Below are 18,298 nucleotides of genomic sequence, written 5' to 3' on the forward strand. Positions count from 1 at the left end.
TTTCAGATTGAAAGGCAGTGGAGCAAGTGGTGTTAGAAAAGATGAATATAGCAGGTATAGCCTGGGTGCAGAGAGTACCCTGAATGCATGCCTGGATGTGACACCTACACATGGCAGATCTGCAGGAACTGGAAAGGACTATATAACAAACATAATGTTAAAGTGGTGGTTTGTAAATGTTTCATAATGTTTTCTCTTGTGATCTGTCCCAAAGTCGTTGCTACCAGCCTTTGTTTGGTGCTGTTTTCACACTTGAGACCAGTGAGAAATGTTGCTTGGTTACTGGGAATTCATTTTCCCCATCATATTTGTGCTGTGTAATTTGTCTGCTCATTTGCTGGTGTACTTACAGCCCAGAAATAGAAATATGCAGTTCAGATAGACAGGTCAGTGTTTGCCGGCAGGTCCTGCCTAGCACCCCATCCTCTGCTCAGTGAACACCTGGGGCAAGAAGACCATACAAATCACACATGTCGCATTATAGTTAGTGTTGTTACTTTTTTTTATTAAGTATTTAGTTTCCACTGCTGTTCAATATTGATTTTTCAGTGTTTTGGTTGATTGGCCAGGTTAATCCCATCTTTATGACCACAAACTAAATGCTTCCATTCCTGCTGCGTTTCTAGTGGCGTGAAAATCGTTTGACCTTTTGCTGAGCTGTGTTTCAGACCCTGTGTGTGCAGTGTGGGTGGTTTACCTCACAGTGGTAAAGATCAAGGTGCAACCTTAAAACCTGACACCTGCAGCCTGTGATAGTGAATCCGCTGTTTATGGCAATGCTGGGACAGGGAGGTGGAGGGGCCCCTCCAGGCTTTCTCCTGGAATGTTTTCCCTTTGTCACCGAGCTTTTAATTGCAGTTGTGCATCACTGTTGTCATAGAGATAAGCTCCTTACCTTCTTATATTACTTTGTGACCCTTTGGCTGACTCTTGTTGCAGATTGCAGCTAAGGAGCTGAACATTTACTGTCACCTGGACCACAACTTCATGACCGCCAGCATCCCCAGCCACCGGCTCTTCGTCCACGTGCGCCGCCTCGTAGCCAAGGGACACAAGGTTACCCCTGACTCCGGCTAATTGAGTACAGACCAGCCCTGAGAGAACTTGCACTGCTTGTACCAGCCCCTGGTTTCAGCTGAGAAGTGGGCAGCTTGTTATCCCTGGCTCCCGCAGTAGAAATGGCCAACTTCCCTTTGTTTCAGTTTCTCTGTGCTGGGGGTGTCATGAGCCATTAGCAGATTCAGAGAAGTGTCTTCATTTTTTCACGAACAGTTCCAGAACAATTATTTTTCTCAGTGTTTTTGCATTTAATAAGGAGAAATGTACATATCCTCTCTCTGTTTTATTATTCCTCACATCCTTGTTTTTCTTATCCCAGCCCACTGTTTTTTTCTCTGTTCCTTCCTGTTCTGCATCCCTGTAATTCTGTGGCTTTCTGGTGATAGCCTCTTTTTCTGCCTCCATTTCCAAGAAAAAGACTTGTTGATTCTAAACTGGACGCAAGCAACCATTCTCTAATAAGCAGTGATGTCCAGCTAAATTGTTTCAAAATAGGATGAGAAGCACAGGTACAGAAGTTGAGAGGGCAGTCAGGAGTAGGAAAAGGGTCAGGAAAAGCAGGAAAAGCAGGAAAAGCACTGCCTTATAATCTCATTAGTAGGATTGATGTGAGAGCCCTTTCTGTTGATCATGTATTCCAGCTTGAAATATGCATTTGTTGTTTGCACATCTTAAAAGATTACCAGATATACAGAATGATAAAAACAATAATTTATTGCCAGAGATCTAACTTTGTTTCTTGTTTGTCTGCCTGTAGGTTGGAGTAATAAAACAAATGGAAACTGCAGCACTGAAAGCTGCTGGAGAAAATAAAAGCTCTCTCTTCAGCCGTAAGCTGACTGCCCTCTACACTAAGTCTACACTTATTGGAGAAGATATCCTTTTCAAATAAACTTGGTTTCAGACTAACCTTTGGGAGGCCTTGATTCTGGTGTTATCACCAGGATGGAACATGGGCAGCTAGTGGCTGACATAAGAGTGCCAGCAGGAAATAAAGTTCCTTTAATTTTATGTTGTGGTAAAACGTACCACATGTCTTTACAAACAGTCCAGTCTCTTCAGGGCAAGCTGCAGGTTTGTTGTGTTTACTGTAGTTGCTTTCTGAGGTCATGGAGTGGACTTAGCAAATTTGCAGTGTCCTGCAGGTCTTGCCTAAAAAATGTTAAAATAAGAGAGAAACAGCTTTTAACCAATGAATTTATTTCTTCAGTTTTTTGTTTTGCTCTATCCGGTCTTGTCTACCTCATGTTTTTAATTTAATTTCTCAAACAAACTTAATAGATACCAGGAGCTAAAAAGATTGTCAGATTAATGTCTGAGAGTACAAGACTTAGGTCTGGAAAGACCTGTGAACAGTCCACCCAAATCCGTGTAGTATTTTTTTGAACATTTGTTACATGTGAACCCTTTGTTGAAGCTGGATGATCCTGTAGATGTTGAAGAGGTAACAGCAGATGTCCCCGATAGCTACCTCCTCTGCATCTGTGAAAATGGGGACCACCTGAAGGACAGGAAGAAAGGTGACATTGTTACAGGCATTATGGTAAGTTAGTTTCTCAGGAGCCAGTATTTTAGGGTCTGCGTGGGGTTGTTTTGTTGTGCATTTTGTTTTTTTTCTGGGGAGGTGGGTGGGTACCTTGTTAAATTCATGACTGTTCTGTCTTTCAGATTTTTTTTTGCGGGGGAGTAGGAATTGATTTTTTTTTTTTTTTTTTGGTAAAAAGAGGCACTTTAGATAAGATATCTGTGTGTGAACTGTGATGGCTTTATATTTGAAAACTTCAGAAAAGGTATGGAGTGGATAGTTGAACATTTATCAAACTGGTTTTGCTCCTGTTTCACTTGAAAACATATTAGTATTTTAACCAAATACATTAGGGAAATAATTTGTTCAGATGCTTTACAAATTTCAATGTTTAAACATTTTTAGGGTTAATATTTTAAAGCTTGAGAGCACTTTTTTCATCTACAAAATACTGTTCTTTAGAGGAAGAGGCTTTCGAGTTACACTTCAGATTTGTATTGGTGAAGATTAAACCCAGTCCTGTTCAACCAGCAAAACACACAGCAAAGCCCAGTCAGCTGGTGATGAATTAATTAAAAAATGTCTTGATTGTGTTTCTGTTTGAATGCCATACTGCTGCTGGGAGAGAACAACAGAAGCAAGTGTTCAAATTCCAGTTTGAATTACATGTGCATTTCATGGACTTCAGTTCGTAGGTTTGTCTGGTATTAAAACTTGAGCAGGGGTGGACTGCTAACAACAAAAGCACATTTACATTTTAAGGTATTGTAAGTTATTGTTGCCACTTCCCAGGACAAAGCTGTGCTTGTGTTACTGTTTTGAGGTTATTGTTGTGTCATGGGTTTGAAAAAAAGCACATTCAGGTTTTTGGATCTGCCGCTTTCACTGCGTGAGGGGGTGCTGTATAATTTTACACTATAGATTTTGTTCCCAGTTAACAGTTTGAGCCTCTGAAGCAGTCCCTGAAAATGTGAATATCCACTGGATATATGTGTGCACATTTTTGTTTGGCAGGCAATCCAGCCAACTACAGGAGAGGTGATTTTTGACAGTTTTCGGGACGGTGCTTCCCGCTCAGAGCTGGAGAGTCGGGTTCTGCGCCTGCAGCCAGTTGAGATAATTCTTCCATCTAGGCTGTCAGATCCATCTGAAAAGCTCATCCACAGTATAACCTCCATGAGGTGAGTTCTGTGGGGTTCTCTTTCCCAGAGCTGGCGTGGAGCTGAGATCCAGGAGCAGGTATGGATTTGTAGTTCTGTCATGGCCCTTTCCAGAATGGCTGCAATTTGCTGCTGGGTTCAGAACTTCCCAGATCCCACCAAGTTCTGGGCACTTGCTCCTGAGTTGTGTTTAGGCTGAAGTTCATGGCTTCTGACTGGCCTGTGAAAGATTTGTGCACTTAAACATTGTCTTTGTCATGGTCCTGCCACCACACTCCTGATCACAGGATCTGCTGGAATAATTTCCAAGCTCAGTAATTTACTTTTCAGATCTGAAAGAGGTGCTATTTGGCTTTTTTCCCCTGTTTGTCATAGTTTTGAGGTCTCTAAAAGACACAAGACTTCCTTTTCTATTACTGTAGGTAGGTGTATAAAACCTTTGCAACTGGTATTTGGTACTGTTTGTCCTTTTACACCATCTTGGACTGGGGTACAGACACCTGCAAGTATTGTGACTGATCATCTCTTTGCTTTGAGTTCTCTTGCCATGTTTCTAGAGGAAATTTGTTACCTGTTTTCTGCATCGCTTTTTCTGTGTAGTAAAGCCAGAGTAGGATGTAACTTTTAGGGTGATAGATGAAAGATGGAGCAGTGTTCTGAGCAGTGCGGATGAAATCTTGCAGCTGCATTTTTTTGAGGAAATTTCAGTTTTCCACTTTTTTGTTTTTAAACCATGTGGTTTGGGGCTGTAGAGAGCTGGTTTAGAGCTTGGCATTTCAGTTTTGAATGAAGTAGTCATTCTGGTATGAATTTGGGAGAGTGGTTGTGATTTTTTTTCCTTTGTGTTTTTTTGGTTGTGCACAGTAGAGAATGTTAATGAGTGACTTCTCATTTTTATGAAGACAAAAAATGCTACCCATTAGCTGATTTTGTGAACAGGCATTAGTCTGTAGGTTTTTCACCTTTCTGGTAATTTGCTACGCAGCTTTCCAGCCCAAATGCCCTTAATTACGTGAGAGTGACAAAAATAGAGCACATTATTGCCATACACCTCAGTAGCCTTATTTTAAAAACAATTCTTCGTGGATTTTTTCTCATTCCAGAGATTAAACCACTAGAGGGCCCTGAAGTATTTCATAGTAATTTAAGTGATTTCAATATGCTGCTTTCTTGTGCTTTTAATTAGGTTTGGTTTTGTACAGCAGTAATTTCATTTTAATGCATACTGAGATGTCTGTAGTATTCAGGTTTGGTTATTGGCCCAGTATCTGGTGATTTCATCTTTTAGCAGCTTTTTTCTAAAACCTGTGGTTGAGAATCTTCCATGAACTGTAAAAAGTTTAATTTCCATAACTTTTTTAAGAACTAAAGCAGTGGGAACCAGATCTAGTGGTTCAAGAAGGGTCTTCATCTCTTTGTGTGTTAGGGATGTAGCAGAAAAACACTGAGATGATGAAAATGGGGGGTAGAGATGGGAGAGAAAAGTAGTCCCAGGAGACTAGAGGTTGGGAGAGAGAACAGAGAAGAGAAGAGAAGAGAAGAGAAGAGAAGAGAAGAGAAGAGAAGAGAAGAGAAGAGAAGAGAAGAGAAGAGAAGAGAAGAGAAGAGAAGAGAAGAGAAGAGAAGAGAAGAGAAGAGAAGAGAAGAGGTCTTTCTACTCTTCCAGTGTAGTGTGGACGTTGCAGGAGATTTGGTGCTGGATGCTGTGTACCAGAGCTTGGCACTGAGTGAGCAAGGTGATGTGGCCAGCACAAAGAGTGTGCTTATGGTTACCAAAAGAATGAAATAAAATGTTGAGCTAAGGTAAAGTGCTGCAGCTTTGTGAGAGCAGCCTTAATTTGGTTCAGCGCCCCTTTACGCTGACAAGAGTCAAAACTCTCTGTGCTTCCCTTCAATTTCTGTCAGGGTTTTTTTTATTCTTTGCTTTTCTAGGGTGGATTTAATGACTAGAAAATACTATTCAAGCGCACTGAGCTGGGGGCCAGTGAAGACCCTTCCCTCAAAAGCAAAGCTTATTTTAAAAATAGGTTACAAAAAGTGGTTTAAGACAAACTGTTCTGGTGAGTACTGTGCTGTTCCCAAACTGTTAGTAACATCTGTTTGCAAGTGCTGACCTGCCTGGAGCAAAATCTTGTCATGGTTTTAATTTCCTTCTTTCTAGAAAGCAGAGAAAAAGTCTTGCCTTCAGAAAATACTTTCATTTTTTTCCTAAGAACACAGTGTTTTGTACTCCCAGTTCTTTCTAGTCAAGGGTCTGCGCCTACCCTCCTGAACATGTTGGCTGCTTTAAAACCTAGCCTGTATTGGTCTCCTCACATTGTATTTGAGGCTCCTTTGGGATATTTTTGCTCCTCTCATGTTGGCCCTTCCTTGTTTTGTTGAAAAATTCAGTGCATTTTCAGCATGCTTCATTCTTCCTCTTTTTTCCATTTGTCATTTTTTGCAGTGTTTCATTCTGTAGCATTCTTGGACACTCTGTGGAAACACACTGCTCACAAGCAGCTTTAGCCCACAGCGTTTCCCCCAGGTCTGCACTGTTTGGTTGAGGCTGCAGGTGGTCTGCAGCTTGTTGCCTGTGATAACCCCAAGGTTCTGAATATGGGGTTCAGGTTTCTGCTCTCTCCTGGTGCTGCAGTAGTCTTTGGCTTGGAGTTGGTTCCCTGTAATTCCCTTGTCCTTTAGACCCATTGAGAACTAAACCTCATCCTCCCTCTCCAGGCATGGTGGAATCCCTCGAGTAGCTGAACCTCCATCATTATGTTCAACACAAGCTTTTTTAATTTGTGTTTCAGGACCTCTGCAAACATAATTTCAAGCTCTTTCTGCTAAGTGCAGTGCTAATGGCCCTCTGGTTTAGCAGTGGCCTCTGCTTTTAACTGTGAGGTCTCTGCAGGTTTGTTCCTCTCCAGTTTCTGTCATGGTCTCTTAGAGCGAGCTGTAGTGGATTTATTATGTTTGGTCAATGGTGCTGTTCATTGCTAATTGCTCTCATGGACAGAGTTATGGATTTATGTTGTCAGTCAAGTAGAAACTCAGCTGGAATGAACTCTTGACTTGTAACTGTGTACAAAATGCTTTTAATTTTGTGGTCTTTATATGTGACTGCTGGTTGTTCAGATCAGAGGATGCATTCATGTAGTTAACACTGAGGTTTTTTGGGTTTTTTTTTGTGAAGGGCATGTCCATTTATTTACATAGCTCAGCAAGGACAGGAAGGGTTGTAGTGGCAAAAACAAGACCCCGAAGGGTTACAGTGGGAGTAAACAGCGCTGCACATTAAGTGGTGGAACAGAGGAGTGGAGAGTGTCTAAAGGGCTGGTGATGATAAAAAGCAGTGGTTTCATGGTTTGTATATCTTGTAATGTTCCCATGGACTGTTAAGTGAAAGGCAAGCTGTGACAACCATCTTGAGAATGTTTTGTGTCAATGGAAGCTGCAAGCAGTTAAATTTGCAGCAGGGAGGAAAAAAAGCAACTGAAGTGCAAAACCAGCATGTGAACTGTTTTCTGCAAATACAAACACCAAAAGCATCAGTGAACAGATATTTACTGACCAGAGAGGTGTTTTGCACTGCTGAGAGTCCAGCCCATGGTCTGTGCAGCCAGCTGCTTGAGGTGGTCATGTCAGAGCCCTATCCTTTTGAATGGACAGGGGAAAAAAATTCCCCCACCGTGTTCTCACCTCTTGCAGTGGCCTGGAAGAGTTGCTGGATGCTGTTTTTTGGCAGTTTGATCCTGTCTCAGTCAGGACATGCTGCTGTTCTCATTCATTATTTCCTGTGGCACTGCAGGTGAGGGAAGTGTGGGGCTTGCATCTTGTTTGACAAATTCCTCAAGAGTTTAGGTGTATTTTTTCACCACGCCTGCCTGACTGCCTCTCACAGCTTAGGATGTTCTCCAGGTGGAATTCCTGTCTCCCCCACACACATGGAGGTGTTGCTGCAGTTGAAGAGGCAATTGCAAAGCCCTATGTCAGAATGCAGTGCACTGTTCTTACCTGGATGATAAAGTAGATTAAAAATGTTAGCAGTGCTTTTTACAGCCACAGCAGGCCTTTGCAGGCCCTGCCTTGCCCAGCCCTTGTGTTTTTGTAAACTTCCCCTCAGGCCAAAGCTCTGATGAGCTTCCCCAGACTCACACCTGGCTCAAGGTGCATTATTTCTCATGTGGCTGCAAAGCATGGAAAACATGCTGTGTTCAGCAGCTGCATTTGTGGCATTATTGCACCGATTAATAATATTCATGGGTGTGGACGTTTTTTCCCTCCCCTCCATTTGAGGTAGAAATTATTAAATGAAGAACAATTAAGTCTTGAGCCTTGATGCTTGTCCAGTTTCTGGGTGTGAAGAAGTTAACTTTTACATAGGGAAAAATCCCTTACCTTATAAACAGAAGTAGGAAAAATGAAACTGCAAAGCTTTTGTTAGCATGTTTTGGCAACGGATTTATTTTTACAGGACAGATCAGAAACTCTAGGAGGTGACAAATAAATTGTGGTACTTTTTTTTTTTTTTTTTGTCTGCTCTGGTTGTTTCTTGTTTTTTCTTTCAGTATGTATTCATATGCTGTGATTTTTCACATATTCAAATGGAGAATGAGTCTTAAGCTCTTAAAACTGGTGTGCAAGTTTAAATCTTTTTTAGCAGTCTATGAATGTTGGCATATTTGTTGAAGTCCTAGTGTTTTGTTTTAACAAGGACTGCTTTTTCATAATTTATTCAGCTTTGAAGCTGACTTGGGACATAATTCCTTTCCTGTGAAGCAGTGCCATTGAGAATACCTTGGATGTGTAAACTTCTCAAACATTACTTCTTCCCCCATTTCCTCATTGTTAGGAGTTAGAAATTGCCAGGAATTAGAAATTCAGCATTTTTAATCACAGCACTGATGTCAGTGAGACTGTGGGAGAGAGGAAGGCTGAGGGTGCCTGCATGTCTGACATGGAGGCAGCAGTGATGTGGAGTGAGGAGAGTAAAGCTCTTGTAGTCCTGGTTCCCAGCCCCTCCTGAGCTGGGCAAGAGAGAAAGGCCATTAATTTTTTTTATTTTTAATAAACCCAGAATGTAATGGTTTTCCTAATTTTGAAGAGAATGAAACTGCAGTGGGTTTTTAAGTGCCATCAATCTGCTGAACTGCAGAAAAGAACAAGATTAATCTTTTGGGCTGTCTTTAGCAGTTTAATTCTGTGCTTGACTGAGAATGTTTGTCTCTTTTACTAGGTGTTCTTTCCTATGTATGGCAGAGATAAGAGGCTTTTGGAAAATTAGATTCCTGAGCAGTGTGCTTTAGGCATGGACTCTTCCTCTGGGAATTTGGAATAGTACAAATGACTGTTAGATGTTCAAAATTCATGTGAATATCTTCTAGGTTCTCAGTAGAGACTTTGGAATCCCTACTACTGTAATTAACTATGTATTGCATAGCAGCACAGTGTTCTTTTAAGCAAAAAGATTTTGTGTAAAAAAAACAGCTTTCAGCTTATGTGAAAGAATTTCTACAGAGGGAGATAGATGTACTTAAGAACATTTCCTAGCAAATATATTTGAATGTATTCCTATTTTTTGTTGTGCCTGTCTGGCTGGCTTCTGTCAGGTGGAAGATAGCTGTTTGCCCCTCCATCCCCCCTGCCTGGTGTTTTACAGCTGTGCTCCTCTTTCTGGAGTCTTTGTCACCTCCTCCTGCCTCTGCCCTTCTGTTTATGTGTCTTGGGTGTCCCTGTCCCCATTCCAAGCCAGATTCCAGGTATTCCTGGCTGCCTGGCACTGTCCTGCTCCTGCAGCCCCCTCTGCAGAGCTGAGGCTGGACCATGGGGAGGGTGCAAGTGACACCCCTCCAACCTGCCTCATCTGTCACATGCCCTGGGCTCTGCAGAGGTACGGAAAGGAAGGATAACTCTCCTGAACAGCTTCCTGGACAGCCACCTGCCCTCTCACTGCATGCCTTCTGTTGCTTTGTGGCTGTGCCTCTTCCTTTTTACTGAACAGGTCTTGTCAGGGCTAGAGGAGGAACCAGGAGAGCACTGTGAAGAGCAAGTGGTGCTCATGTAATCATAGAAGGCTTGGGTTGGAAGGGGCTTTTACAGGTCATCCAGACCAACCCCCTGCTGCAGGGCAGACCAGGTGGGTCAGAGCCCTGTCCAGCCTGGCCTTGAATGTCTGCAGGGCAGCGTGTGCCAGGGCCTCACCACTCTCGAGGTAAAATACTCCTTCCTCATATCCAGTCTGAATCTGCTCTCTTGGAGTTTAAAAGCACCTTGCCATGTCTCAACAGACCTACTGGAAATTCTGTCCCCACCTTCCTTATGAGCCCCTGTAAGCACTGAAAGGCCGCCCTGAGCTCAGGCCAAAGCTTCTGGTGCCCGGGTGAGCGACGGCAGCCGTGGCAGCCTTTGGTGCCGGCAGAGCCGCTCCATCCCCGTGCCCGTGCCGGAGCCTCCTCTGGCCCGGCTGCAGCAGCTGCAGCTCCTTGCTGGGCTGGGCCGGGGCTGGGGCAGCTCTGCAGGTGGGCTCTGCCTGAGGGGCAGAGGGGCAGAATGGCCCCTGCCCTGCTGCCCCCGCTGGGCTGGGCCGGGCACGGGGCTCGGGGCTGTGGGCCTGGCTCTGGGCTCTGGGCTCGGGGCTCTGGGCCCGGCTGTGGGCTCGGGGCTCTGGGCTCTGGGCCCAGTACGGGGCTCTGGGCTCTGGGCCCAGCACGGGGCTCTGGGCTCTGGGTTCGGCTCAGGGCTCGGGGCTCTGGGCCCGGCTCAGGGCTCTGGGCTCTGGGCTCTGGGTTCGGCACGGGGCTCTGGGCTCTGGGTTCGGCACGGGGCTCTGGGCCCGGCTCTGGGCTCTGGGCCTGGCTCGGGGCTCTGGGCTCTGGGCCTGGCTCGGGGCACGGGGCTCTGGGCCCGGCTCAGGGTTCTGGGCTCTGGGCCTGGCTCGGGGCCCGGCTTGGGGCTCGGGGCTCTGGGTTCTGGGTTCGGCACGGACTTTGGGCTCTGGGTTCAGCACGGGCTTTGGGGTCCCAGCTGGGCCCCACAGCAGCCCCAGGGCTCCTCCAGGGCTGCTCCCTCTGCTCAGCCTGTGCTGGAGCCAGCCCTGACCCGGGGGCAGGTCAGTGATGTCCACTGGTGTCCCCTGGGACTCAGCCTTTGACCACTGCCTCTGGATGTGCACAACCAGCTGATTCCCGAACAGTCCATCCATCAAACCATTCCCAGGGCAGTGCTGGGGATTTTTTGTTGCTAGACTAACAAACAAACAAAAAAACCCCCCAAAACCACCAGAAAACAAGCTACAACAACAAAAGAACCACACACAAAAGACCTCAAAGCTAAAACAAAAGGGAAAAAACCCCACCTCTCCCCCCAAAAAAACCAAACAAAAAAAACCAAACCCAAAAGATAAACATATTCATTTGACAGAAAGGAAGCTAGGAAGAGGGGTGAAAAGCCTTTAATTTAAGGGAAACAGTGTGTAGCTGTCAGAAATCCATACTTAGAGTATTAATTGCTTTGTGAAGCTGTTTTAATTGTCTGAAAAGATAGCGCATGAATTTGCATCTTGAAGTGGAGAAGTTCAGCCTCCCCATAAAGCATCCTGTGTATATTGCCAATACAGTGCACTTGTTATTCCTGATGGCTTTGAGAAGAACCCAGCTTGTTTTGTCTGTGAAAGGTAACACTGGGATTGGTGCTTTGAGTTAATCTAGGTTGAAATAGCACTCTGGATGTGAGAAATTACACGTGGCCCAACTCTTGGACCCAGCCAGAGTCAGAGCACTGACCTGACCTGGCACCAGAATCTGAGTGCCAGTGCCCTTGGGCTGCCTAAGCAAGCAAAAGCTTTCATAAATATAATCAAATGCACTTGTGATTAACTCCAATTAACTTGTATTTTGGAATGCTTGTTTTGGAATCTGCTGTTCAGTACTCAAAGCTATAATGTAATTTTTGAGCCATGGCAGAGGGGAAGCCATGCACTCTATCAATTAATCATCCTGTGGTGTATAATTAGCACACTATCAGATGTTATTAATTCCAGAGTAACACGTTTGGTTTTTAATGTACTGAGGAAAGGAGCCCCAGAATGGAGTTTCAGCAGCAGCTCTGGAGTGCTGCTGGTGGGTTAAGGAGTTGTGTTCTCACAGCCCCTTTTGACCTGATCATGGCAAAAGTTTTTGTGGCATCATAGAGAGCTGCGGCAGGAAACGGAGACCCACAAACACCAAGAAACCTCTTTCTTTTAACATAACCCTTTTGTTTTTTAAAGAAAGAGAACTTGTCCTGAGTGTGGCCACGTTGAGAGTAGTACATCTACAGGCACAGTAACGATTTCAGAAACATGAAGGAATTAATGTGTATTAATAGGGATGTGTTTTCAGATACTTCTGGCTCATCATTGACCATGAGCAGAATCTAGACCAGGGCCCTTCATGTCAGGCTGACTGAAAGGAATTCTTGTGATTTTGTTGGGAACATTCTTTATAGACAGATTATGCCAACAACTTCTTGTATTTTAAAACAACTACATACAACTTCAAGTTTAATGTAACTTCCTGTAGGTTGAGAGACAGGTATTGAACAAATAGAAGGTTGTGTGTCTTGTGAACATAAGTACTTTATCTGACAAAAAAATGCAGTTTCACTTAGTAGTTTTATGCCTCTACTCCCAATATTGTAACCATTTAATTTGTTGGTAATAATAGAGGATTTATTACTCAGTTTCCTTAGGTCTTGAGTTACAAAATCTACTAAGTTGGAGTAAGTATCCATTGTCTGTAGAATTAAGATGCTGTTTTTTTTCTCCAATTTTTGACTTATTGGAAAAGCCCCAGGCAGAACAAAGACAAAAGTCTGCTACCTCTGTTTTCAGCTCACTTCTCCAGAGATGATGTGCAGCCTTGTGACACTTAAAACTGTATTTTGAGCTGAACCATTGCCAGCCCCCAAAGCATAAACATTAGATAAATTGAATTTCAATTTAGAATTCTTTCTTGGGTTTTTTTTTTTCCTTAAAAGCATACCACTTGGCCCAAGCTGCTTTCACCTTCTTCCTCGAAATGTTGTTTTTTGTTTTTTTTTCCATTTGTAAAATAATTTAAGTGGCTTTTTGCAGTCGGCTCCTTAATGGTAAATCCTTGGAAAGAAAGAATACATAGTGCACAGCATGTGTTAAGTTATATGCTAAATTAACCCATGGGAAGAACTGCCTTTGCTTTTTTTCTTGTATTAGCTTTTCAGAGAACAGGAAATCAAGGTAAATAACAATTTCTGATGAAAACATCCCACTCTTGGATTACAGGAATGTGGAGTAAGACAAAAATATTTTATGTAGGGAGTATAATTGATAACACTCTACTTGTATTTATTCTGTTAGAAACGTGGCTGTGTTTAAGCATCTTTGTACATCTCACAGGAAAGCCTGAAATGATTTGTTGAAAAATTAACAAGTTCAATTCATCACATTTGATGGACTCTTAAATCATCTTATCAAAGGAGACATTAATTACAAGTGTAATTGACCAGCCAGATGTATCCCGTTCTCTGTTCAGCAGCCTCTATTAAACCATTACAAAACATCCAAAGCTCTTTATCTGAGGGAGATGAGAAGTTGCCTGTGCCAAATTCTGCTTTAGGAGAGGGATTTCCATGGTGTTTTTTGGGCTGAGGCTGAGCGGATCTTCCTGCATGGGCAGAGTGTTTTGTCCTGTGGTTTTACAGAGTTGGCTCCGAGCTTGGACAGGGCTGTCCCCGGGTGCCAGGAGGGCTCCTGGACCCTTCCCACGTTTCAGTTTCCCAACTGCGAGGAGTTTGGGAGCTGCAGAGCTCCCAAAATAGGGGCTCTCTGGGGATGGAACCACCCTCACCTTGTGTCAATACCACACTTCTCTTTGTGCAGGGCAGGTCATGACCAAACTCAGCAGCTTCTTTCTTGTTTCAGAAACCAGAGCTTGGCCCTCCTGGCCATGGGCACACAGCTCTCAGAGTTTGAAGCCTTATTTCAGCATTTGGCTGCCATTTGCAGGACTCTTTTTAAAAAATTTAGTTAGATGTATGAGAAGCATGTTTGTGTTTGAGGTAGAATTATTAAAAACAGCATACCATTAATGCACATTCCCAAAACCCTGAAGCCTCTTCTGGTTTTTGAGTGCAGAATGAAAGCAGTATTAATTGCCAGGTTAACACATATAACAATAAAGGCTCCTGGTCTTTTGTGTCTTCTCTTGCTTTCATTCAGATTACTTCTTAAGGAGTTTCTTTCTCACTTCAGACTGGGATTTATTGTTATATTCACCTCCCTGCTCACATCTTAAAAGTTTTGTTCCAAGTGCTGCCATGGTTTGGTAGCATTGAAGGAGAATAACTCCAGTAATTGCAAAGAAGAAAGGAGTGGGGCTAGAGTAGAACTTTGCTTCTTGTGTTTGTATTTGAAGGTGTCTTTGTGAGCTTGGAATTGGGAGTCTTTTTATTTTAATCATAGGTGGAGAGCTCAGATGGAGACATTGCTGGAAGAAAACCAGGGGTAATACAATTTTCCAGCCTCCTTTGGCTGTGAGGTCATTAGGGACAATGCACTGAAGCATCACGCAGCTGGATCTTTCTTGGAAAAGTGTGAAAAGTCTTTGCAAGGTCCAGGCCATGTACAAAGGCAAATTTATATTGGTTTTTGAAATGTCTTCTGAAGAGTGGGTTTGATTTTTAGGATGGAGCTGTTTAATACTTGGGGTTTTTCATGGTCTCTGATGACGTCTGTAATTGCAAATGCTGACGTCTGGAAAATCATGTTGTGGCTTTAAAATTTTTATTTCTGTAGAGTAGAGAGTACTTGAATGTGCTAGTGTCCCAAATGCTGAGCCTCCAAATCGAGGAGAAAAAAAGGGAAGGATGAAGTAGTTACATAATCTATCATATCTTTTCAGTTGGAGTTGGTTCAAGTGGTTCTGTCAGTGGTGTGAGAGGAGAATGAAATGTGAGCTGTGAGTTACACATGCCAAAAACAAAAAAAAAAGAGGCTTTTGCCACAGTGTGGTTGGATATTTGGCTTGAATGGTACATCCTCCAGTCCCCTGCCCATTGATAAGGGGACAGATCATGTACTTGTTTTCAATATAGTTACTTATCAAAGATAATAATTCAGAATATCTGTGAAAAAAATATCTGGATAAAATTATCAAAATCCTGAAAATATAGTTTTGATTTTTTTCTCCTTTTTTATTACAACTTCTTAGAATAAAGAATTAAAGAACAATTGCAGGTCTTCTGCCTGCGTGCCATGGGTAATAACCCACCAGCATAACTTAAAAACACAGTAATGTGTACACTTTCCTTCCATGTTTAAACTAAAATGAGATATTATGGCCTAATTCTGATTTTACTTTTTCTGATTAAGTTGGTCTGTAATCTTACATGATGCCTGAGCATTTATCACTGGTATTCAGCGGGGTGGATTTTTATCTTGACTCGTTTTGTTTAGTTTATGTGGGTTTTGTTTGGGTTTTTTGTTGGTTTTTTTTGTTTGTTTGTTTGGGTTTTTTTTCTTTGGGTTTTTTTTCTTTGTTTTTTTTTCTTTGTGTTTTTTTTGTGTTTTTTTTCTTTAGTTTTGTGTTGTTGCTGTTGTCGTTTGGTTTGTGTTTAGTGGATTTTTTTCCAGTTTTTTTTGGGGTTTTTTGGTTTTTTTTTTGTTTGTTTGTTTGGGGTTTTTTTCCTTTGGGGTTTTTTTCTTTGTTTTTCTTTTGTGGGTTTTTTGGTGGGGGTTTTTGGTGTTTTTTTTTTTTGTTTAGTTTTGTGTTGTTGCTGTTGTTGTTTGGTTTGTGTTTAGTGGATTTTTTTTGGGTTTTTTTTTGGGTTTTTTTTTGTTTTTTTTGTTTGTTTGTTTGGGTTTTTTTCTTTGTTTTTTTTTTGTTTTTTTTTGGTGGGTTTTTTTTTGGTGTTTTTTTGTTTAGTTTTGTGTTGTTGCTGTTTGGTTTGGTTTGCGTTTAGTGTTTTTTTTTTTGTTTGTTTTTTTGGGGGTTTTTTTGGGTGTTTTTTTTTTGTTGTTGTTTGTTTGTTTTTTTGAGGTTTTTGATGTTTTTGTCTCTTTGTGTGGCCTTTCAGCTCTTCCATTCCCAGAGGACAGCCATCTGCTTCGCGGCCTCCCCCTCGTGCAGGCCGTCCCTGCGTGTGCTGTCCCCCTCCAGGACAGCCCTGTGTCAGTGCCTGTGTTTTTATCACCCAGGGTTCTGAGCCTGTCTCTCAGGAGGCACAGCCAGGCACTCTGTGTGTGTGCAGCCCAAAGCAAGGGCACCTGGATCCCCTCCTGCGTATGAACCTGAATCCCCTGGGCTGACGTCATTTCACTGCGGTGATGGGTGGAAGATCCAGGTGTGGCCTTGCAGAGGCAGTGCGCTTTCTCGCTGAGGTCTGTGTTGGGTGTTCAGTGCTCCTTGTAAATTTCCACAGCAGTTCTTGTGATTAAAGAACAGGAATTATGTTTCTGACGGTTCTTGGCAGGTAGAGCAGTGGCAACAGTGTGGGAGATTAGCTCAGAGTGATTTAAAACAGAGACATGGATGGACCCTGTCTGTCACCATCTCAGTCATTTCTTGTATAATCATTAGAAATGATGTTTCATAAGCTGGTGGTGACTCCCATTCAACTTCCTCGTGATGTTTTTAGTCTGTGTAGAGTATCTTTTTACCCATTACCTGGGTAAATCTGATTCCTCCTTCAGCAGTAATCCTGTATCACAGAATCCCAGGATATTTGGGGTTGGGGGGGATGTCTGGGGATGATCTGGTGCATGCCACAGGAAGGTGCCCGGCTGGGGCTGGGATGGCTCCACACAGGGACACTCCAGGCCCTCCCTGGGCAGCTGTTCCAGAGCTCTGCCGTCCCTCCACGCACACAAGTTCTCCCTCCCGCTGCCCTGCCCCTCGCTGCCCTTTCTTCGATGGCCGCTGCTGCTGCTGCTGGCACTGGCAGCACCGAGCAGAGCCCGGCCCGTGCTCCGGCAGCCCCTGCGGATGTCGGGGGGCGTTGATGGCATCCCTGGCAGCGTTCCCTTGGGCAGCCTGCCCAGCCCAGCTCCCGCAGGCTCTGCCCAGCCCACAGATGCTGCACAGCACAAATCCTCTCTGTGCTTCCCCTGGAGCCTCTGCAGCAGCTCCTGGTGTCTTTCTAACCATTGTGGATTTTCTGTGGCCGATACATCCTTTCAGCTTTCAGCTTTGTTTTGAGGTTCTCTTCAATCCTTATTGAAAAAGCAATTAACTGGAATTTAAGACTCTTCCCAGAAGTGTGTTGTGTTGTAGCTGTCTGCTTCTAGTTTTTGATTGAACAGCCTCGCCTAGGAAACGCATTTGTTTTTTGGACAAAGCACTGTGTGTTTTGCATATGTATGTGTATGACCCACGTAACTTCCACTGTTTTGAGGGCCAGTGCAGTTTCAAATATGTTGAAATTAAAATGCCTGGGAGATTTTTGTGCTCACTCACAGCATAACGGAAGGGGGGATAATTAAAATAGTTGGGAAATATCATTAAGCGTTGAGCTTGGCTTTGTTCAAGCTGAATTTAGACTGTTGCTTCTGCTGCTGGAGAAGATGGGTCTTTGAATAAGATGTTTTCTCCTGGCTGTTTCCTCCATCAGCTTGATGCTAGAGAGGGGTTGTGATGGAGAGTGCTGATGGCAGTAGGCAGAGATTTGACAGAACCACAATGGGTACGTCTTCACTGAGAGATCTGGTAGGTGGGGAGCCTTTGCAAAAATATTACAGGAGAGACAGAGGAAAGTGCTTTGTGCTCAGAAGTTTCTGCTGCTGAAAATGAGGACGTGTCGTGTTCCTGTCAGTCGGGACAAGCATGATCAGACAGCACGTGTCCCCGTGGAACAAAGAGCTGTGCAGTCACTGGGGGAGGCTGTGTGCCTCACTCAGGGTGCTGGGGCTTCTCAAGAGCTAGTGGAAGTGCTGCTGCTTAGAGCAAGGTGGTAGTCCACACTTTTGTGTTGGAATCTCAAAACTAGTTCTTTCAAGGCTATTCTGTCATCTTTTCCTTTGCTCTGCCTCTCCAAAACTTCTTGGTTTCTTTTGGTCATATACTTCTTATTATCTAATTTATTGGTAATATTTTTTAAGCACTTCAAAGTCTTTTTTTTTCCTAAGTGATGCAAGGTAAAGTGGTAACAATCTTGAGTTATATAATGTATAATACAGAACTCAACTGTACTGTCTGCCAACCTATTGTCTGCTGCTGTAGACTTGCTTTTTCCCCCTTTTGCTAAAAAAGCCTTCTAAAAGGCTTGGTAACTCAAAAAGAAACTGAAATAGTATTAAGTGGTGTCCCGAGTGAGTGTGCTTGAGCTTGCTCAAAAAATCACCATCAAGTGTGTGAGCAAAAGCCAGATTGAGCATTAAGCTACAAAGTGGTAATGTGAAGAATGGAGAATCAGAGAGGGGTGCTGTGGCCGTCCGGAGGTGCAGTGATGTAAGGACGCAGAGCTGCAGCTGCACAGCCGTTGAAACAAGACACAATAGTAAGAGACAGTGTAGAATTAAATGAGTAAATACTCCCTTTTTGTTGTTTGCTTGCCCAGCTGT

At 43.4% G+C, this 18,298-nt stretch overlaps 1 protein-coding gene across 1 annotated transcript in view; it reads left to right on the forward strand.

The window, feature by feature from the left end:
- MSH3 (mutS homolog 3) overlaps nucleotides 1-18,298 on the forward strand; it is a 95,639-nt gene that overhangs the window by 6,228 nt on the left and 71,113 nt on the right. Inside the window, exons 5-8 of the mRNA XM_059492045.1 lie at nucleotides 940-1,056; nucleotides 1,817-1,934; nucleotides 2,457-2,602; nucleotides 3,599-3,765. Coding sequence (XP_059348028.1) covers nucleotides 940-1,056; nucleotides 1,817-1,934; nucleotides 2,457-2,602; nucleotides 3,599-3,765 — 548 coding nt within the window. The remainder of the gene's footprint in view (nucleotides 1-939; nucleotides 1,057-1,816; nucleotides 1,935-2,456; nucleotides 2,603-3,598; nucleotides 3,766-18,298) is intronic.

The sequence above is a fragment of the Ammospiza nelsoni genome, chromosome Z, assembly GCF_027579445.1.
Source record: "Ammospiza nelsoni isolate bAmmNel1 chromosome Z, bAmmNel1.pri, whole genome shotgun sequence".
Lineage (NCBI taxonomy): Eukaryota > Metazoa > Chordata > Aves > Passeriformes > Passerellidae > Ammospiza > Ammospiza nelsoni.